We start from the raw sequence: 23673 nt of genomic DNA, 5'->3' as shown, positions 1-23673 counted from the left end.
GTACCACTATATGTAAATAACAGCACCCTATTATAAATCTTTACTATAACTACTCTTAATTACAGTTCTTACTAATGCTTAATACTAGTTACCTCTGCATGCTTCACCTAATTAGCCTCATACGGTATATCTATGTTCATTTTTTTGTAACTCCTTTACATGTGTGAAGATCTATTTTACCTCCTTCCCTTTGCTATGTTTAGAAAAACAGGACTATTTTTAGCTTTTGACAAGTTATGATGTACTCGAGTTTTATTTGTTGTTGATTTCTGTTTCTGGCTTTTATTCTTCCCCTTCCCTAAACATGTGAGAAGCTGGATAGTATGATGTGTATTAGTGTTTCTGAAATTTTACATTTTACATTTGACTTCTGATGTTAAAAATGGGTAGGAAGACTATTTTGTGGTGTGTGGTATTGGCTTGTTAAAGTATTACAATTACTTAGGCAAAATCATTACTAAATTACATTTATAAAATACACATATCACACATATATATCGAATCATGCAAACCAAAAAGCTGTTTTGGTCACAGGTTTTCAGTGTTACATTTTGGTTACAAGCATATCTACATGCAAATTATTGATTTAATGGAAAGTAATTAGCAAATCAAAAATAAAATATTGTCAAGAAAGTAATAATACTACATTATGTGTAAGAAAGACAGGCTCTTTTTTCATATTTCCTGGTTCAAAATTGTGCTGGGAATCTTGGGACTGTTGCTTCCCTTCTCTTTGCCTCAATTTCCTTCTCTCTACAGTGGGGATAATAATAGTATGAACCTCATCATTCTGCTATGAGAAATAAAGTAATGCATGTTGAACATTCAGCACAATACCTAGCATATACAAAGCACTCATAAAACATCAGCTATTTTTAAATAATTCAGTCCTAGGTGTGCTGAGATTAATGAGTTTAAGACTTGCACTAATTATAAGGCAAAAGGTAGAAGTTTCAAATATTGCAGTGTATATGATGTACACATTTATATTTCTATAAAACATAAAAATTAGGCCCCGACTTTGTCCAATTTCCATAAATAGGCAATGACCTCTGTCACATTTATTAAGTTCATGTTTTATAGTTATTTTGTGAACTGTCATAATTGATAGCTTTGAATTAATTAATTTTATTACATATAGTCTCAATATATTGGTAAAAATTTTGATCATCATTTGACTCTCATTCAATATTTTAAATTTATCAGACATCTCAAAAGAGTAAGCTAATGGTCCATTCTTTAGAATAAAAAATTCCAACAGTTTTGTGACAAATTTGTACTTGTTCTTACCTATTCAGTTTAACCTTGGTTTTCTGCCAAGACATGTACACTGGAGCCTTGTTATAATACTACTTTATGGTTCATATGGTAAAACTGTGTTTTAAATGAGACTGTGTTGTTACCCAGTCGTTCTGTTAAGACCCCAGTGTATTTTGGCTGATTACTTCACAATTCCATAATTTTCCCTTTCCCGTTAATTTATTACATTTAAGATTCTTCTGTAATTGGTAAATTTTTCATGAAAAACGGGAGATAAAATGCTTATAGAGCTTGGAAAAAATTTTTCCATGAAAAATTGTACTATTTGGTGTAAGAAGAAATAGAAAATTTCCAAATTGGCATCAGTATCATGCTTAGCCTAAGTCTTAGATTGGAGATCTCAGTTTATGTGCATTAATACGCTCATCGAGTTGCCCACACCAAATGTGGACAAATTGTACCAGAGGCTTTTGCTAAAGTCCTTTGATAAATGCAAAACAAACCCAAAGCTTAACCCTATGATATTGTTAACAGTTGTGCTGCTCATGATGTACCAGAATTCAAATTAATTGAGAGCAACTAACAACTTATTTCTTATCAGAAAATAATTTCTTTGTTGAAACAGTATTAAATATTTAACCATCTAAAAGCTCTTGACACACTAAAAAGAAAAAAGTGCTAAATTTTTTGTTCAGGATGAGATGCATTTTATTTAAAACTCTTCTTTCCCTATATATGTGTGTACCTGTAATTATGTGTGTGTAAACTAATATTATCAGCACACACAAAATAGTTTTGGCAGATTCCTGAACATATTATATACAGGAATATTCTCTAAAATAGCTCAGCAGGACTTTGACTGAATGCACACATGCATTGTCCAGCTCTAACATTGGAATGTTCTGTTATTTTTTTATGGTTCTAATATGTCGTTGTCCATTTGTAATGCAGTGTGTTGTACTTTTGGATGATAAGATGAGAATTAATATTTTTGAACACAATTTGCCAGGAATGAATGACTAAAGATTAACATGAAGGCATAAACATTTTAGTAAAATCAAACAATACCTACGAGGTTATGCCATAGCAAACAAAACTCAATTATGCAATACATATTCTAATCTGAGCCCTTAAAACATTTAATTTTTGTTTTATGTTTACCTTTCAGATAACCTAGGTTTGAGAAGTGAACTCTGAGTTCACTGCTCATTTCTGGACTTTTTACTATAACTTAATCTTAACAGGTGGTTGTCTTCATCTTTTTATGCCTTCATTCATTTATTTCTGATACTGATGTAAAATGATAACCAATCTGCTCTCCTATTTTAGGGTTACCAGAGACCAAGCCACTATATTGCAACTCAAGGTAAAACGTGGCCTTTCTAAATGTTCTAGAGCAAACAAACTTGCTTATTCATCCATATGGGGTCGGTTTGGGTTTAGGCATGGGGGTTGGGTTTTTTTTTTTGCCATTTTATCTGACTTAACTGAAAAAAAAAGATCAGATCATTTGAGTGAGACTACTCTTTATTCATTTATATAATACAAATTGTTTTATCTGTGTAAAACACATAAATTAAAACTTGCTTTGTTTTTTAATTAAAATAAAAGAGAAGCTGCTGATGTGTAGTCTGGGTTTGGTATTCTGATGTCCCAGAGCACACTAGTCAATAGAGCTGGACACAGGAATTACTCTTGATAAGAGCTAAAGAAGTCTTACCTTTTATAAGTGGCCTTTTTTTTGGGGGGGGGTAGCAAGGCCTCTGGTCCTGGAATACAGTATCATCCAAGACTGATACTGTTATAATGAGATGTTAGACTGTCTTCCAGCAAGTTTTTTTTTTAACATGTCAAGACTGAGACAAAATGAAGGGCTAAAGGGAACTCTATCAAGTTCATTCTGTGTAGAAAATAAGAAAAAGGCAGAGGAATCTTGTTATAGTGGCACCCCAGGGAATGAGAGCCTCCTAAAACACCTTTAGTTACCTCTCCAGATTGACCACTGGCCATCAGAAGAGAAACCTATATATCTATTTATTTCTTAGAAGAGGGAGGCAGGGCAAAAGCTCTGTTTGCTGTTTTGACAGAGATTATTTTCTGAGTATTTTCATGTATCTTTGGATTAACTGAGTTGAATTATAAGCTCTTTTAAAGTCAAAGATCTTCCAAAGTGAACAGTTTTCTAGGTTTGGTTGTGGCACTGAGCAGAGTATAACCCAGTAGACACTTTTGTAGTCTGGAGATGGTAATAGAAGGTTGGCATGTGTGCTTAATATGTATGGATATTTCTTCATTAACCCCTAAACATGCACTATATTATAAATGATGTGGGTATATTTAATTGGTAATATATGCTGTTTGGTTGATAGTGGAATAAGGCTTCCTATTTTTAACATGTATTTGAAGATATATCAAACTAATTTAATGACAGGTATAAATATCCTAGAATCTAATGATGTCTTCTTCATGAGAAGTATAGAAGGTAAATTGAAAAAAAAAAAAGTTGTATATGCCTAAGTTTTTGCTATAGTGTGAATTTAGACACAAACTGAATTTAAGTAATTTCAGTGACATTTTATATTAGACCTTTAATATTATTTTTTGAGTTATTTAGTTTACTGTGATTTGTGCCTTATGTATACTTCTTACCACTTATTTCTTCTAACCAAAAAATTTCTCTGATAACATAATATTCAAATTAATTTCTTCAAAGGCCCAGTTCATGAAACAGTATATGATTTCTGGAGAATGATCTGGCAAGAACAGTCTGCCTGCATTGTGATGGTTACAAATTTAGTTGAGGTTGGCCGGGTAAGAGAAAAAAAAGATTTTTTTTCCTTGTTCACAAAACATGAGTGTAAGTTGAGTAGCCAAACCTAACAAACTTAAAATAACACTCACTATATTGTTTTAAATATTTGTATGCAGAGCATTTCAACTGAGTGCTCCTCGGCTGAGAAAATTATTTGATTTCTTATTGAGTAATGAAAGAAACTTTGATTTTATACTAGATTCTAATTGCATCATCAGGCTTGTATATTATAATGAGACTATACAAAGTTTTTCTATTTATTGTGTAATAGACTCTTTCCTCTCATATATAGTTTTTTTTTAACCATATTTTTATTATAACCTAAAGAGTTACCACTGGAATTAATCATTTTGGTTCATGTATATTCAAGTCCGTGTATATACCCTTTGTGTCATTTAGGTTAAATGCTACAAGTATTGGCCTGATGATACTGAAGTTTATGGTGACTTCAAAGTAACTTGTGTGGAAATGGAGCCACTTGCTGAATATGTAGTTAGGACATTCACCTTGGAAAGGGTAAGTACCCTAAATTCTCTTTCTTTAAAATATGTTTATGGAATTTTTTTTTTTCTCATAAAGTCGCCATCAAGATTTGTTTTGCTGATGCTATAAAATTCATTCATTCATTCATTCATTCCACAAATATTTATTCAAGTGCCAGTCATGTTTATAAACCCGAGGATACATATTAAATACATAAATGATTTCTATTTAGAAAGGTGGTCTAGAATCATGTGGAAAATCACAAAACTAGAACATCAGAGAAAAATCAATAGCATAAAAAAAAAATCAAATATAAACCAAAAACCAACAGAAAAGAATAAGTAAGATAAAAGGCTAGTTTCTTGAAAAGAACAGTAACCGCTGTCAATTCTAAATGAGGGACAGTCAAAACTATGCAATATTAGAAAACACAAAAAGGATATAACTATAGTTATACTTGTTGTTGGGAAATAGGTAAAAATATTACATGTAAACTTGGAGACAGATTTTAGTCCAAATACCCTTATATTCTAGCAAACACTGATTTCTAAAAATTTGACCCAAGAAGACTTAGAAACCTGAGCAGATGATAGAAGAAAATAGAATCTTAAAATATATCATTGAAATTTCACTATGACTTTATAGTTAAGATTTCTTTAAGTTTTAAAGAACAGTTAATGCCTATGTTAATAAAACTATTTAGACCATAGACCGTTAAAACCAAATAAATATATTTTAAAACCTAACATAGCTGTGATAACAGAAACAGGTAAAGATGGCACTCTCTCAAGCTCTTCTCTCCTCTCTTTTTTTAAATCTCTTTCTCTCTCTCCCCCCCCACCCTCCTCCTCTTCTCTCTCTCTCTGTGTGCACAAGAGCTTTGTAGACCAATTTCATTCAAGAACATGCTTGAAAAAAACTTCAAAATAAAATATTGAAAATTTGAAACCTAGCTGTGAATTAAGAAAATGTCACAACATGATCTATAATGACTATATTCTAGGAATGCAAGGATATTACACCTGTGGTAGGAAATCTAGCCAAACATTTCATCACATCTTTGTCAAAGGACCAAAAACATATGGTTTTATTAATAGATACTGTAATATACTTATTATTGCTTAAAAGAAATAATCTATAATAGGAAAATAAGGAGGCTAGTTAAGCATGATAAAGGTGATTCAACAGTAACTAATAGCATGCATATTAAGGAGTGAAAACCCTAAAGGTATCACTATGTAATCAGGAGTGTGATGTGGGTAATTGGTCTCACTAGTATTCAAAATTGGGGAAAGTTCTAGTAAATGAAATGAGACAACTAAAGGAATAAATTGCTTAACTATTAGAAAAGATAAGATTATTTTAACAAGAAGTGATTTTATACCAAGAAAACTAGAAATATTTTAAAATGGAACTACTAATCATTGAAGTGGCTAATTCAAGATAAATATTCATAAATGATAGCTTTTCTGTATATTAGCAGTAAGCAGTAGTAGACGTTAAGAAATCTCTTTCACGGTAATAAAAAATAATTCTAAAGTATCTAGGAATAGATTCAACAAAGATAGAAGTCCTAAGTGACTAAATCCTCAAAAGTGTATTAAAGAACGTAAAATCTGATGTGAATCAGTAAGTAGAGACATGCACTATGGCCCAGAATGGGAATGTTTTATGTTAATACCACTTTCTGTAGTTAATGTCATACTAATTAGAACATCACTGGATTTTTATTTTTAATCTGTCTTACTATTTAAAACTGTAACAGAGTAGTTTGGGGTTTTTTGTGTTTTTTTTAATCACATATTTGAAAATCATGCAGGAAGATTTAAATAGAGCAGTAAAGGAACGTGCCTCACCAGATATTAAAAAGAACTTTTAACTGAAGTTTACTAAAAAGAACAAGGCCCTTATGGCAAGCACCTCCAGTAATGGATTAATATGGAGGAGGTAAGGTAATTGTCTGAAATCAGGTCTTGGAAAAATTTGTGATCTTACTCACTGGAGTTGTCTTGAAAAGTAGTAAAAAAAGTGATTTTTCAGGGCATCTGTGTGACTCAGTGGGTTAGGCCTATGCCTTCAGCTCAGGTCATGGTCTCGGGGTCCTGGGATTGAAACCCACATAGACTCTCCTCTCGGCAGGGAGTCTGCTTCCCCCTCTCTCTCTGCCTGCCTCTCTGCCTACTTGTGATCTCGCTGTCTGTCAAATAAATAAATAAAATCTTTAAAAGAAAAAAAAGTGATTTTTCTATGCGTGATTCCATGAGAGTGTTTATCATTGTCATTATTATAATTATCTGTTGAGTGCCACTTTGTATAGGGTATTGTGTAGGAACTGGAACTAGAAAGAATAATAAGACCTGATCACTGGCTTCCAAGTTTTTGGTGCTATTTGTTGTCTATCCATATAGGACAGAATCTAACCTTTCTCAATTTGGTTCATTTATTTCCTGACATGTTTCTCACTGTTCTGACTGAACAAGTGAGATGGAGATATCACAGATAGCTCACAGAGCCTATCTATATAATTGGCATTATATAGATTATTGTGGGGTTTGAGGGGTTACAAATGTGGATTCTTAAAAATAACTCTGTAGCATTCTATCTATGCTCTCTGAGCTGCGCTAACACAATCTACAGGCTGCTTTAACCAAAGGGTAAAAGCTTTGAAGTGTTCATTTAAAAGTTCTATCAAATTAACCCAATAGGAAAGAGGCATAACAATGATGGTTCCCTTTTACTTTGTTTTTTTGTTACTATAAATAATATTTGGTGCTGCATTATTTCACAGAATTAGGAAAAATCATTTGCCCAAAGAAGTTTAGCCAGCTCTTTTTACAAAAGAATCTAAAGTAGTTCTGTCCTGGAAAATCCCTGCATGCTGGGCTTCAAAACCATTTTCAACATGGATAAGCAAGACATTAAAATCTTTTTGAGGTGAGAAGCTAGAAAGTTGCTTTTATGCACCACTCGAAAACTCAGTGCCTCGGGTCCAGAGGATAGCATTTTAGCTTTCCCATTTTTTTTTCCTTTTCTCCTAATAATTTTATGTGTTGTCATTCCAAGTAAGGAACAAACTGTCAAGGTAAATAAAAATTTACACAGAGTTACAGAACTGAGCAAGACTTCTAATTTTCTTTCTTTGGCAGGTATCTGACAATAAGGTAAGCTCCCCAACCATGTCAGGCCAGCATCCTCTTTCAGAAAAATCCTGATCTTTGATAGATTCTTTGTTTTTTTGTTGTTTTGTTTTTGGGTTTTTTTGTTTTTTGTTTTTTGTTTTCCATTGGCAGCCAGGTCTAGTGCCTGTGGTTGGTGTTGAATGGCTTTCTTTGGGCACTTTTGAACATGCTTGTTTACATGTTTGCACAGAGGGGCTACAATGAGATCCGCGAAGTGAAACAGTTCCATTTCACCGGCTGGCCTGACCACGGAGTACCTTACCATGCCACGGGGCTCCTTTCCTTCATCCGGCGAGTGAAGTTCTCGAACCCTCCCAGTGCCGGCCCCATCGTTGTGCACTGCAGGTGAGTACTGGACCGGCCACACTGGACTGTATATGGCCAGCTTCTTTAAAGTGGGAAGACAAGGCCTTCAAGCATAGAACTAGTGCATGCTTACAAGGTTCCGGTTTATCATATTACAGGTAAGGTTTAAAAAAAGAAAAGTTAGCTCAAAGGAGGATATAAAATAGAAACTTAAAAAATAAATACATTCATCCTAATATGTGTAGTGTTGTTCACAAATGGGAGTGTGGAATCTCTGTCTTAGTGGCAACATCTGTGTCTGGGTTTTTTGTGGTTTTTTTTTATCACTTTTGCAAATCCCATATTGTATGGAATGGGAGGTTAAAATACAGATTTCTTGCCAATCTAGTAAATTCCCCATAGAAGCCCAGCTTTTAAAACTAAATTTGAGATATACAGAGTTACTAAATGGCCTAAATTGCAAGAATTTGTGCTATAAAACAGCTATTTAAGAATTTAAGAAAAAAAAAAAAAAGCCATCCATCAGAGGACCTTGAAAACTACATCAGTGAGAGCCAGCAAATATATGCCAAAAAAATGTGAACATTATATCCAGGCTTCCTTCTGATTAGAAACTTCTCTTAAAACAAGCATTCAGAGACACTAAAAGCAAATTACATGGCCTCATTTGGAGATGTGAACAGAAAAATGTGTACTGAATCTGAAAAGCTTTTCCTAAATGCTGCACACCATTCTCAAATACTGTCCCCTCCAAGCTACATAATAGGTTGTACTTAAGCTTTTTTTTTTTTTTTCCCCTGAAAATCCGACCTATTCAGAATTTAAATGACCATGTATGGAAGAGGGAAAACAGCCCAGAGAATGACATAAAAATAAGGGATCCCATAAGGATCAGATACTGTGTACCCTGAAAAAAAAAATCTTCAATTCAATCCTCTTCAGGAAATCTGATGTACTCTTCAATTACCTTCCTGTCTCAAACCCTGGGAACAGTGATTGAGAAGATGGTAGGCAAATGGGAAAAAAAAAAAAAAAAAAAAAAAAAAGGAAAAAGAGAGATACCCACAATATCTTTTAATTAAATTTCTTAAAGAACAGTGTGTTTGAGAGAAGTGACCAAATCTGGACAACAAAGTATAATGTTAATAGCCCCTCTATGCATTAGAAAATGAGATAAATAGGTTTTCAATTCAGGAGTGTCTTGACTTATCATAGAGGTTTACTCCCCTATGAATTGCCTGCTTCAGAAGTGCTCCAAGATTCTCAGATACTCTCTTGAACAGAAGTGTCATTTTTCTTTTTCTTTTTTTTAAGATTTTATTTATTTATTTGACAGACAGAAATCACAAGTAGGCAGAGAGGCAGGCAGAGAGAGAGAGGGAAGCAGGCTCCCCACCGAGCAGGGAGCCTGATGTGGGGTTCAATCCCAGGACCCTGAGATCATGACCTGAGCCGAAGGCAGAGGCTTTAACCCACTGAGCCACCCAGGCGCCCCCAGAAGTGTCATTTTTCACTTATACTCAGGTATCCATGAATATACAAAAAAGAGGAAGCTGACTACCAAGTGAAATCCCCCCTACCCCCGCCAAATCCCAACTATATCTTGTTTGCACCACCGATTTTTATGCCTGGTGGCTCAGCCGGTTAAGCATCTGACTCTTGATTTCAGCTCAGGTCGTGATCTCAGGGTCCTGAGATCGAGCCCCATGTTGCGCTCCCCGCTCACCAGGGAGTCTCTGAGATTCTCTCCCTCTGCCCCTCCCCATCACACTCTCTCTCTCTAAAGTAAATAATCAAATCTTTTTTAAAAATTGAAGAAACATTTCCAAAAGATAAAATAATCAGTAGTATATTAAGATTCAATGACTGAATTAAATACAGTAAGATAGTGGCTGTCTTTGTGACCTGTTAAGAATTATATTCTATACCTAACTGTTCATTTTCATTTTTCCTTCAGATCACCATTCAAATATTCTTTCTCCTGTTGGTCTCCTCCCTGCCGATAACCATTTCCCTCCCTACCCTCATAATTAACACTTCCTCTGAATTTTGACTCCTCAGATTTCCCAGTAAATGTTTTGGAATAATTTTTTTTTTTTTTTTTTGCCTTGGCATGTACAAGAGTCTGTCAGACTGAAACAGTAAGCCAGCATTCTTGCATTTTGCCAGAGGACACACAAGTATATGAGTAAGAGTATTTCTGAGGTGAAATTTTAAAGCCCAAATGCACCCCTTCGTCACTTCTATGAGCTTGAAATCATGTGCCCTCGATTGCCAGAGAATGAAAACTGTATGAGAGCTATGGAACTTGAACAACATACATACATTATTTTTCAAACACAATTTGATATACAGAGTCTATCGTTTTCAATTTCAGACTCCTGCTCCCGTCTTCATTTTGCACCAAAACAAATACTCTACCTGAAGTTATTTGTACCTGAAATAAGTGTTTATATAACACATAAAAATTACACCTTGCAGTTTGTTAAATCACTTTGATTCCACCTAACAGTTTAAAAGGATCTTTATTTAATAAGACTGCAAGAACGTAAGTCTTGAAATTCTTTAGATTTGTTTAATTTATTTCAGTGCTGGTGCTGGACGAACTGGCTGTTACATTGTGATCGACATCATGCTGGACATGGCTGAAAGAGAGGGTGTTGTCGACATCTACAACTGTGTCAAAGCCTTAAGATCTCGTCGTATCAATATGGTCCAGACAGAGGCATGTTGCTTGTTATCTCTAATGACCTCTTTTTTGTTGTTGTTGGTTTCCATCATTTATCAAAAATGGTAAATGTTTTTCACATAGAATCAATATTACCTCATCAAGTCATATAGGAAAATATTGATATCATTATTAATGTTTCTATATAGAGAAAATTCTCTGTATTCTCTGCCTTTGATGACAGGATTTTTATTAAAATAGTTTTTTTTTTCTTTCTTAGGAACAGTACATTTTTATTCATGATGCCATTCTAGAAGCCTGTTTATGTGGAGAAACTGCCATACCTGTCTGCGAATTTAAAGCTGCATATTTTGATATGATTAGAATAGACTCTCAGACTAACTCTTCACATCTCAAAGATGAATTCCAGGTATTTACTTATTTCTAGAGTTTCTTTTATGAGGAACTTATTACAGTGTGTTCTGGGCATTATTAATTCCTCTAAGGAAGGTCTTTCAAGTCAAATTGATAATTTTTGACCCTATTTTAAATATAATACCAATCTCTTTCATTTTACATATTATGGAGTCATTTTTGTAGTAATGAGCTCATATCTGCTGTATCTGAAATGAGTTCAGACTCAGGGAGGGGTATGGACAAAGGTATCATAAAAGTCAAACTTGGTGATTTGTGTGTATTTATATGCAGTCATATGGATTTTAACCTGTGTCACTCCAATGTGAAATCAAGCATATTAATAGTAATAGCTGAAGTTTGTACTAAACATTGTCCCTATTTAACCCCAAATGTTTCCACGGCCCTTAAGACATCCCTGAAGATATGTGAATATGAAGTCAAGAGTAGCTCTGGACCTCATATTTTGATCTTTTGTGCAGTGCTCTTTCTAGCATGTTACATCCTGTCTTCAAATACGGCACGGCAAAACATTACTACAAATGATAGTTTCCAACTTTGATGTTGGGTCATCATTATGGGCCACTCTAACTCTGTTTTCTTTGGTTAGACACTACATTTTGCAGGTAGCAATGGTTTTCAGCTTCCCTTTTCCTTTTAGGAAACAGTGAACAATGTGTGTATTGTTTCTTTGTCACTTCTCAGGCTTCATTAGCTTTAACTACAAAGTCTATCAGCCTGTCATCACGGCAAATGCCGTTGCCTTGTACAGATCCCTCACTTTGTACTTGGCCTCCTAGATCCTAGATGGATCTGCCTTATGCTATTAAATGGGTCACTTGCTTTTAACCTACGTTCCCTTTTCTTTTTAGACTTTAAATTCAGTCACCCCTCGACTACAAGCCGAAGACTGCAGTATAGCGTGCCTGCCAAGGAATCATGACAAGAATCGTTTTATGGACATGCTGCCACCTGACAGATGTCTGCCTTTTTTAATTACAATCGATGGGGAGAGTAGTAACTACATCAATGCTGCTCTTATGGACGTAAGAGACTGCCGTCTTTGTTAGTATAAAGTGTCGTGAAAAGCTACGTAATGTGACGAACACTGGCTTGTTTTCTTTTCAAGAAAATTAAAAGAGCCTAGGAAGGAAAATTGGAAATTTTTATTGAAATACAAATTTTTCTCTGAGAATGATTTTGAATTTTCCCTACAGGGATTCTTAGGAACTATAAATTTTAGGCCCCATTGTAAATTTGGAGCTTGATTGTCAATTATGATATTCTGTACAGGAAATACCTACAGGTCATATTTTTCATCTCAATTATTTTCAGAAAAGAAGATCATGCTTGTGTATTTTGAATGTTAAGTGAGGAATGAATTTTTTAAAACCACATAATGCCTTATCTTATAGAAGTTGTGTTAATTTGGGAAATCTTTATCTCTGACATTTAAAGTTCCAGTAATTTATGGCTAACTTGTTTTTATCAGCCAGTAATTAATAGAGATCTTTTATAAACAGCTAGGAGAAAGCATCAAAGATACCTGTTAATACATCCATCATTAATGAAAGAACTATCTTGACCCATTCCAGCCATCACAAAGTATAAAAGATAGAGTACTTCCTTAGGAGATTAGCTTCCCATAGACAGAACAACACGGAGAGAGAGTTTTAAGTCAGTCCTTGGCTACCTTGATGGGTTACCTTGGAAAGAAGCAAAAGGCTCTCCTAGTTCAGAATCCTTTTAAACAGCTCATCATCTTCATTTATAAACTTTTCTAGGTTTTGTCTTTTCATTTGTGGAACCATATCCAGGGGAAATTAGAAGTCAGGGTCCATTCCTCTGTGACTAGTAATGAAACTTTCTGCAATATTGCTCCTATTGTGTTTTCCAAAATTAGCTTCTGATGCTAAAGACTTAGAAAGCCTACTTTCTACTTCTGATACCAGTCTTTTAGTCAGTTACTTTGCTCCTTTTATGCTGCAGAGCAGAATAGTCTAAAGACAAGCTCAAGTGAAAAGTTCCCTTTCTTGCCTGACCATTAATCATATCCACTGAAATTACACTGGATCCTCACTGTATCTTTTCTTCCCATTTTAATTGTCTGGAAAGACAAATATACTAAATACAGAGAAAACACACAAGACCTTTTTGTTTCTGAGTCTAGATTTGGAATTTTAAAAGACTGTGTGGAAAAGGGAAGGAGAAAATACCATTAGGAAAGAGATTGATGAGGTGTATGTCTGAGGCATTTTTTGTCTTTGGCATCGATCACTGTCAAATTTTTCTTCATTTCCAGGTTGTTTTCTAGTCAATATGAACACTGAAACTTGTTCTCTACCTCTTTCTACTCTCTGCTTAATTCCTTATGACTTAACATAGATATATTTCATAATTGAGACCATCCACTAGATTCAATAGTATAGTTGGGGGCCTCAGAAAAGTTAGGTTTGGTTTGTCTTATAAGAACAAGGTTCACTGGTCAGCACTCCCCGCTCCCCTTATCCTCTAGCAACGTCCTCAGTGTTATACACCCTTGTGCCATGATTGTGAAAAGTTCGGAAGTAAGGCTGAGGATTCTGTGATTTCAAAGCCTCAGATGTGCTCCTGTCCTTACAGAGGAAGGATCTAGGAAAGCAGCTCTGTCCTCTCACATCATCTTATCCATCTCCCCTCCCCTGTGACTCAAAACCTGAGTAAAGAGCTCACCTTCCCATGGAACAGACACGTGATTAGAAGGAAATTTTACTTATTTCTTCTGAACCTTTTTGATGAGCCTTCATACCTTTCTTAGGAGACACTCACCTCAGATGCAGGTGTAACTCTGTGAGGCCTGAGGTCACTCAGAAGCAGCCATTTGAACTGTCAGCACTCAGATTTATCCCACGGTCTTCCATGGAGTTAAATGCCATGGTTAGCGGTATTTCCCAAATGATGATAAGATCAATGTTCGGGAATCCGGTTCTACGCTAACATTTAAGACACTTGAAAGATTTAAGGAGTTATGTGGTAAAAATGAGTTAGGGGATCACTGACCGTTTTTATCCACATGAAGGAAATCTATCTCAGGCAGCTGTCTACTTTTTGTTGTTGTTTTTTTATAAACTATTTAATACATAGAAATACAGATCATTCGTCTGCAAAATGACAGATTGCCCAGGTCAGATGAGCATACCCTCTACTTCTGGGTAGAGATAATGTGTCATGTCCCAGTCAGGGGGCACTTGGTAAAAAACGAGCCATTCCCTTATTGGTGGAGGGAATACACTTCACCAAGAAGTGCATTTTAGTTTAAGAAAAATCTTAAGTGATTGAAACTGTGATTCTGACCATTAATATACATTAGAAATGTCCAGGAAACTGGGATGGGCCTGCAAGATGAGCAGAATGTGCTAATAATATCCATATAATATAAAAGCACACAAGTTTGAGGCATATGTGGTTTTTCTTATTTGAAATGGAAGAGAATCCAGCAGTTTTATATATATATATATATATATATATATATATGAAATATATAAGTATATAATACATATAAAATATACAATATATGAAATATATAAAAAATACATAGATAAATATATATGATGTATGTATATGTTGATAGGTTTTGATGGGTGGTTAGATAGATACGTACAGATGGATGTACACATACACCGGGGAATTTTGTTCCTTCAGCCTCTCTGATTAGCTTTGAAAATCTGAAAGAGCCCATGGGCACCTCATGGAGGATCTTAACCTTGAGAAGTTCTTGAGTTTCTTCTTTTGTTTTTGTCCTATGTTTACTTTTCTCAACAAAATAAAACTTAAAGTCTTGACTTGAACTGCTGCTGAGACTTTGAAGTCCTGCCATCGGATCGACACATTACTAGCTCCAGTACATTCCAGCAGCCCACATCTGTTATTCCATGGCTTACGTAGCATCTGCCTCCCTCTCCACGTGGAGCTGCTTCACCTCACCTGGCCCTACACGGAAATGTTTTGAATTGGCTTGTATGACTGATCATTCGGTTTAAGTTCTCATGTTTTCCCACTTCCCTTGTTTCTTCACAGAGTTACAGGCAGCCAGCTGCTTTCATCGTCACACAATACCCTCTGCCGAACACTGTGAAGGACTTCTGGAGATTAGTGTATGATTATGGCTGTACCTCCATCGTGATGTTGAATGAAGTCGACTTATCCCAGGTCAGTGGCTATGAGTTGCTTTTGTGTACTCATAGACAACTTAATAAAGTAGTAATAAAAGTTAAAGTCCACTTCATACTACCCTCAATAGAGAAAAATAATGCTCTTTTTTTTTTTTTTTTCCTCCCAAATATTCATCATCTAGGGCTGCCCTCAGTACTGGCCAGAGGAAGGGATGTTAAGATATGGCCCTATCCAAGTGGAATGTATGTCTTGTTCAATGGATTGTGATGTGATAAACCGGATTTTTAGGATATGCAATCTAACAAGAGTAAGTCATTGATATTTTACCTGAGCTGATCAAGAGCAACTGATCATAACCATGCTGGGGCACAATTCCAATCAGACAACAGGAAGAGTGGAACTAAGGTGTTGCATAATCAGTTCCAAAGATAGTAATCATCTTATATCTTAGTATTAGAAGAAAAATACATTCTAAAAATAGGAAAGCAGAAATGCAGGAAGCTGGGTGTCCTGGTCAGTTATTAAATTCAGATGCACTGACTCAACTGAGTTCGATGGTCTGAGCCTGGTCTCTGCGTATATGTAGACTTTGGTCAAGGTCAACTACATGTGATATTAGTATTGATATCCAGCCCAAAAAAGGCATATAATTGAAAAATAAAGATACAATAATAATGATGATGATGAATAAAAAGCTTTACCTCAGGAGGAAGGGATATGTCAGATCAGCCATTATAGACAGGTTCCATGTCACTATTGCATATAACGGAGAACCCCACACATGAGGAGAAAAGGTAAATCACAGCCATCTTTGATTCCCCTTCTACCTATAATTTCATCTCCCTACACATTTCAGTATCTGGCTCTGCCCAGATTTGTAGAACCAGCACTGGTACCACTTTTCCCAGGAGCAAAGCAGCAGCTGTGTTTCTCAGAATCTATCTTTCTTTCCTTGAGTCTTCATATATTTTACACTAAATGACAAATTAAGTCTGGGGTCTCTCCTCTGAAAAAGCAAAAAAAAAAAAAAATGCTAATAAAAACTGTTTAGATTGCGTAACCAAATAGCAAGCAGAATTTGAAAAGAAATCATTAGTAACTTCCATGAGATTACTCTCTTTTTAAAGAGAATTACTCTGTTTTTAGCTCAGCAGCTTTACGTATGTGTATTATTTTAAGTGTGTAATTCAGATTGTCATGTTTCGGTGTTTTCATATCAAAATAGCTATATGTGTTTCTGGTTAATAAGTCTATATGTATAACTATAAGCAGAGGATGTAGTCATCGCCAATTCTGTCGCTCATTTCAGTGGGGAAAAAAGATAACTTCAAATCATGTCATAATATTCATGCATATCTTAGATGTTAATTTAAATGGAATCTCATTATGTCTGCACATCTGTTCCATTATGGTTCTAGTAATATTTTAGCTGAGAAACCATAGCTGCTAAACTAAGAAAGTAAGACTTGTCTTTTTATTGAGCTGTTTGTATGAAGAATATTCTAAGGATGGAAACTGAAATCTGTTTTTTTGTCAGCGTATTTGTTTATTTATCTTCCTCTATGTTTGGTGTTCTGGTTCTTATTAGTGCTTGATTTTTTTTTTCCTATTCCCAATCTTACTTAATATCTTGTACCTCATGAGATATTTAAAATGCACGAATGAGAAGTTGGGGTATTGTACCAGTAGGTCCTTGTGATGTGTGAGCCCTTGCCATGTGGAAATTCAGATCTGATGCCTTATGATACAGTTTACTCATGTATTGCAAATTCTTTCTTACATTTTCATATTGGGCTTAATGTTTTGCTTCATTCACTCAACAGTACTATTCTTTGGACACAGTATTTTGCTAGGTTCTAGCAATATAGAGTTTAGGGAAGAAAGAAAGAGATTTCCTCATCCTTAAATAATTTATATTTTATCAGGGAAGACAAGCACTGAACAACTCATTCTATAATCATTTATTTACAAATATGAGAAATTTTAGACAAAAGACAAAATCCAGAATGTTTAGGTTATCTGACATAGCTGAGTGACTAGAGAATTCATTGGGGGTAGTGATCTTTCAGGCAAAATTTGAAAACCATAGGAGCTTTTGGGCAGTGGGAGAACCAACTATCTTGGTATTCACAGAACAGAGAGGTTTCCCTGGACACACAAATTTCAGTTCAAAGACCAGAAGAGCCCCAGGCAAACCCAAGACAAATTGGTCACTGTATTTGAGATTAAGAGGCACAAACAAGAAGGAGATCTTCGAGGCCAAATGGAGAGTTTGTGCAAAGTTCCCAGGCAAGAAATGACTTGATAAATGGGAAGGAAGTGGAGCCATGTCATGTAGAAATTTTTAAGTCACTGCAGCAATTTGGATTTTATGTAAGATCATTTGGAAGCCATTAAAGCAGGGGAAGATATTTGCATTTCAAAATAATCATGATGCTGCAGTAAGAAAGATTTGGAAGGAGATCAAAGTTTATTCAAGGAGATCAACTAGGAAGCAATTATCATAACTGGTGATTGGGCCAATGCAATGATGTCAGCAGTGATAAACAGTAGAAAGGATTTGAAAGTTATTTAAGAAGTGTGATTGATTATTGGATATGGGGTGCAAGGGAGAAGCTTATGTAAAGGTAATTCTCATGTTTCTTGGTTCTGTAACTTCGAATGTTTCTGTACTAGCATGTACCTATTTTGGACTTACCACGTAGACTCAATCTGGTATAAATGGCATTTATGTCGTGGTATAAATTTTTATGCACCTTTACTTTTTAGTAAAAATTCTAGTCCCAACGTATTTACAGAAAAATGCTTTTCCCTCTACAGCCACAAGAAGGTTATCTGATGGTACAGCAGTTTCAGTATCTAGGGTGGGCCTCTCACCGAGAAGTGCCAGGCTCCAAACGGTCATTTTTGAAACTGATACTGCAGGTGGAAAAATGGCAGGAGGAGTGCGAGGAAGGGGAGGGCCGAACCATCATCCACTGCCTGTGAGTATAGTGCCTCAGCTTGGCCGTGCTGGGGCTTTGGTGCTCATTTCCTCACTAGACTTCATGTTTTCCACCTGAAAGATCTTATGGATCTCCATCAATAGCATTTTAAATAATCTTCCTGTCTCATGATTCTATAATTAACTACCAGTTTTCATTTTCATATTTTTTCAAAATTGATTATTATATAGTCACATGATTTAAACTCTTTCAAACACTTCTCAGAACCACTTTCCTAACGTACACAGTGTACAAATATACCACAATTTCAGGGGATCAAAGTTGCAGCATCTGGCGGCTCCAGAATGTTCCTAAGCATAAGCTACAGAGCTGACATCATCCTCATGTGTCCTTGCACTCTGCCCTCTACACATACATGCACACAAATGAAGCAAAATTAATACAAAATGGAAAAAAAATAAAGATCATGTTTTCCTTTCCTCAATTTATAAGATTGTGTGACCTTTGGTGACCAAAAGCTGCCATTTTAAATGCCCTGGCTGGGACACCTGGGTAGCTCAGTCAGTTAAGCCACTGCCTTCAGCTCAGGTCATGATCCCAGGGTGCTGGCATCAAGTCCCGCATCGGGATCCTTGCTCAGCAGGGAGCCTGCTTCTCTCTCTGCTTCTGCCTGCTACTTTGCCTGCTTGTGCTCTCTCTCTCTGACTAAATAAATAAATAAAATATTTTAAAAAAATTCTCTAAAAAAAAATGCCCTGGCTTGTTTTGCTTCCAGAAATGGCGGTGGGCGAAGCGGTATGTTCTGTGCTATAGGCATTGTTGTTGAAATGGTGAAGCGGCAAAATGTGGTGGACGTGTTCCATGCAGTCAAGACCCTGAGGAACAGCAAGCCCAACATGGTGGAAGCCCCGGTGAGTCAGAGTCTCAGGCACGAAGGGAGCAGAGACATTAGACAATCCTAACCTACTCGCTGGGTTGACTTCAGACACCCAAGGGAATAAGATGTGTGAGTCTTTGTGGGGACTTTCCTACCGAACTGATAAACTGCTCAGTATCTCTCTTTACCCACAGAATCCTAATCACATATCACAAATGTTGGTGATGAAAACTATTTTCACTTGATTTGGGAAATGTATAGTAAACTGTGGGTTTTTTCCTGTGATAGACCATAAATATCTGCTGTAATAAGCTTCACTAAATAGATCTATAATAAGAATAAATTCTACTCTCTAGTCTTTATTCTTGTCTATTTTTAATTTCTTAAAGCATCTAGGTTAACTGGTAAAGCAGTCATCCAATGGATATATTCCTAAGTTATATCAGCACTTAGGCACCTAATGTCTGTCCTTAACTGGCAAATGAAATTTATTTTAGTCATTTCCTATAATTCTTCACTTCTGGTCAAATCACAAATTTTAAACTGTCATCTTTGACAGTTTTCAGCTTTTACAGATTAGAGTGAGTGGTTCAGATGGTGCCACCTGAATTTTCAGGGCTCATAAAATCAGACCACAGCTCGCAAAATAAGAGCCGATAGGAATGGGTATGTGGGAGCTCATCTGGGTGGAGATGTGTGAACAGTAAGAAAGAAAAGTTAAACTCCTCGAGCACATTTTACTTCTAAAGAGAGATGTCTGTGGGTTACACATATGTACATGGTGGGATAAGGTCAGGAGCAGCTGTGTAGTTAATGTTCACACAAAAGTAAACCAGAAAAACCAAGGCAAAATTGTTGCTTGCCCTACATTATCAAGATGATCAGATAACTAGAATGAGCAATTCAATAAACCTTTAAAGTATTCTTACCACTTCCTGCTCATGGATTGTTCACACAAAAAGTGCATTGCTTCCTGAGACAAAATCTGAAGAGTTACATTTATACCGTTTCACTTTTACAAGTGGTAACAGGCGTTTTCCCCTTCTACAGACCCCCTCAAATCGTCCCTTCTTCAGCTTATCCCTTAGGTTTTATTGCTGTTGTCTGGACAGGGTGATGTTGGTTTTGACTGGAGTACTGGCAGTGGAGATAGAGAAAGGGGGGTGGATCTGAAGGATTTTTTATGTAGAACTCTCAAGTCTTCCTACAGAATGTAGTGTTTATGTCTTTTGATTCTTGGCTGTCTGAAGGTTTCTTAACGTAAACTCTGCCTCGGTGTCTAAGATCGTGTCTTCTTAAATTCTTCAGTGGGCTCACTTCTCCATCAGAATTCAGATTTTACCTCCAAATTTAACTCTGATTTCCTACAATAACTTAGGAGGGGAAAAAAATCTCTGGTCTAATTCAGCCATTCTAGAACCTTCCAAAAAGTGTCTGTGTACGTTTACATTCATGTCCCATTAATCCTGACTGAACTCCTACCCTCTGATTTGTGTTTAATCAGTGTTAATGATGAGTTTAGTGTGCTGTTGAATTGAACTGACAAGTTTGGTAAGAAAATTTAGAGTGTAAACAAAATTGCTAATGACAGATTAAAGAGACATAACTGTTTTCAAGCACTTTTTGGCTCTTCAGATGTACTTGCCACAGTGGTAGGCTAATTTAAATCACACCTACTTGATAATTAAAGATAGGATTGATAAAGATCTCTTGGGGAAGTTTTTTATTACCCTGGTTTATTGCTGGAGACACCTGGAAGTTCTCTTTCGAAATAATATGCATTTTAGACTGTTCTTTATTCCAGCATGAATTTTACCCACTTGGACTGAGTTGAGAAGTTTTTAATAACGTATTGTAAGTCATAACTTGTAATACAGTCTGATTTTCTCTAAATTCTTAATAATGGAGAAGTGCATAGATAGACTTAGAGGAAAGGAAGTTTTAGCTGAACTTGTCAACCAAGTTGTCTTAAATATATAAAGACAGCAGAAATAAATTTTCAGATATAAATAAGCTCAAAAAAACTTAAGAACCACTAACCATTTTTTAAAAATTTACTTAAATACTCTGACAAATGAAAAGCTGTATCAAAAATTAAGAACTTGAAATTGTGAATGGCAACTTAAAATGACTTTTTTCCTCCTAAGAAAAATTATCTGAAGTTTAGAGAACATTTGCACATACATGTTCACTATAGCATTTATTTCTATCAAAGAAAAAATAAAAACAATCTAATAGTCAAATCTGTATGTTAGACTTCTATGTAGTGTGAAAAGAAATGTTAAATAACATAAGAAAAAGATACATAACAGTGTTAAAGGAAAATAAAATATAAGCTTGTATTCTCAAATCTGGGAGGGTAATTATATTTGGTCTAAAATAATTATTTCAACCATGCCTTAAAAAGGACTAGAACAAAACTCAGGCAGTATTTTACCAATAATTGTTCCTAGTAATAGAATTATGGAACTCTTTTTCTGATGGCTTTTATTTTCCTATGCTGGGCAATTTTTCTGTAGTGATCAGGTTTTTACTATTATAACTGGATAAAAAAAATACTGGAGATTTTCAAAAAACTAATAGAAAATATGAGGCAAAGATAATATATCTTTTTACATCGAGTTCCTTTTCCTTAAACAGAAACATTAGACTCAAACATAAAACATGGATGCCCAGAAATTAAGCTTCGTTATATAGGAATACTAATAGGTAATTCTTGAATAATTTTAAGCGGTGGCTGGGTGTTCATTTGGTGGCAATGGTTCGCGTTAGTCTCCTTTCTCTTAACTTTTCTCAATTCTTACGTTTTCGCCTCTTCCAGGAGCAGTACCGTTTCTGCTATGATGTTGCTTTGGAGTACCTGGAATCTTCTTAGTTGGGTGAGACCTCAGAGTGCATCCACCCAGAAGCCTGTTCGTCTGTTGAGCCAGCAGCCATTATACCTGTTACAGTTGTGCAGAAAGATTTTAATGTGGGGGGTGGGAGGCTTTTACATTCGAGAAGTGAAAGTATTTTTCTTATGAAGTTGTGTATCTTAATAAAAAGGACTCAATTAGTTTCTATTACTGTATGAAAGCATCAACATTTCGTGCCACATGAATTATATTTAATAAGAACAGATTCCAATGAGAGCTTATCAGTGTTTGTACAGTGAATCCGCAGCTTTTTCTCGCCTGGTTCTCGCCTGGCAACACCACATGTTGCATGAATTAATACTTTCCATGTGGCATTTTTCTCCCTTTTTTTAGATAAAAGATGTTAAACCTTTAAGCAGAAGTATGAAAAGCTGTGCAAATTCATAGTAAAGTTCATTTTTTATATGTTTCCAGTGTAGCAGATCTCTATATAAATATATAAATATATATAAACTGGCTTATTTTCTTTTGATGTGCAATGATGGCTGGATCATTTAAAGTTCTTTTTAGGAAAAAAAAAAAAAAACATAAGCCAAAGACTCAAGTGTAAATATGTCTATATGGAGAAAGCACATTATATTTATTGGTTACTTACATTCCTTTTTGATGGCTAAAATACTACCACCACACGATCATTTTTTTTCTGAAGAAAGCTTTTTCTTTCACTAAAATCAATTGTAAACGATTTTTGTAGATTATTTTTTGTATGTTTTAGTGTAAGTAGAGGATAAACTTTTTATTCATAAATGAGGAAGTAATGTTCTTTATAGTGATTCTCTTGTGTACATGCTCGTGAATTAAATTTATGTAAAACACCTTGGCAATTGGGTCTTTTAATATAGGACCAAATTCAAACGTTTTGCTGAAAATGTGTAATTTTTCACAATTTCATTAGGTAAATCATGGTTTGGTGATCATACTTGAGAACTGCACACAGTCCAAGGCCTTGCTGATGACTTACGCAATGCTGAACACACCTTTAAGCGTCATTTAAATTTTAAAGGAATTGATTTGGTCAGCCTATGAGCAAGCACTGGTCAAGAAAACGAGATGGCAACATTCACGCTTTCAGAGTCAAGTTTCAGCAAACTGTAAACTGTCAGGATGATAGAGTGTTTCTTTGGATGTTTACATGCACAAGCTCTGGGTTCTGGCCATGGGAAGTGTGAACAGATCGATGCCAGATTCCTGTTTGTGCATTGTCATGGGATTGGCAAGGGATCTTTCTAAATGTGGTCTTGTTCAGATGCTCCCTGTAGCTGTAACTTCACATCATCAGCTTGCAGTTTGTTACTGACTAAAGCATTCCAGTCCTCTCCTCCTAGATTGCCAGTACGTGACATGGTGCTTATAAAGATTTAACTAAAGGAAGCGTGAAATAAAGTTTTTATAATTACAACAATTGTTTGCACCTATTTTCTCTTAATTTTCATGCCTTTATTCCCAAATAAATAGCCTCTTCCCCTTGATAGTAGTATACCCCAAAATTCTGTTAAAAGTAAAATGAATCTCCAAATGCTAGTATCTTTTTTTTTTTAATTGAATATCAGCGAGTCCAGATGAATGGAGGGGGAAGAGGCCAGAGGATTGACGTAATTTTTTTAATTGTTGTATATGTACATCGCTATCTTTTTATGTAATACACATTTTCATACTTCTTAC

General features: G+C 35.4%; 1 protein-coding gene across 14 annotated transcripts in view; it reads left to right on the top strand.

The window, feature by feature from the left end:
• PTPRK (protein tyrosine phosphatase receptor type K) overlaps window positions 1-23410 on the top strand; it is a 549502-nt gene extending 526092 nt beyond the window's left edge. For all 14 annotated transcript variants that reach the window (XM_032862518.1, XM_032862504.1, XM_032862503.1 and 11 more), the window contains 12 exons: window positions 2590-2626; window positions 3974-4071; window positions 4472-4588; window positions 7925-8079; window positions 10630-10765; window positions 10989-11138; window positions 11995-12168; window positions 15179-15310; window positions 15456-15581; window positions 18095-18258; window positions 18995-19130; window positions 21918-23410. In XM_032862518.1, the coding sequence (XP_032718409.1) occupies window positions 2590-2626; window positions 3974-4071; window positions 4472-4588; window positions 7925-8079; window positions 10630-10765; window positions 10989-11138; window positions 11995-12168; window positions 15179-15310; window positions 15456-15581; window positions 18095-18258; window positions 18995-19130; window positions 21918-21971 (1479 nt within the window). In that variant the 3' untranslated portion in view covers window positions 21972-23410. The remainder of the gene's footprint in view (window positions 1-2589; window positions 2627-3973; window positions 4072-4471; window positions 4589-7924; window positions 8080-10629; window positions 10766-10988; window positions 11139-11994; window positions 12169-15178; window positions 15311-15455; window positions 15582-18094; window positions 18259-18994; window positions 19131-21917) is intronic.
• Window positions 23411-23673: the final 263 nt, after the last annotated feature.

The sequence above is a fragment of the Lontra canadensis genome, unplaced genomic scaffold, assembly GCF_010015895.1.
Source record: "Lontra canadensis isolate GAN:19392208 unplaced genomic scaffold, GSC_riverotter_1.0 scaffold23, whole genome shotgun sequence".
NCBI lineage: Eukaryota > Metazoa > Chordata > Mammalia > Carnivora > Mustelidae > Lontra > Lontra canadensis.
This window is presented reverse-complemented; position numbering and strand designations above follow the sequence as displayed.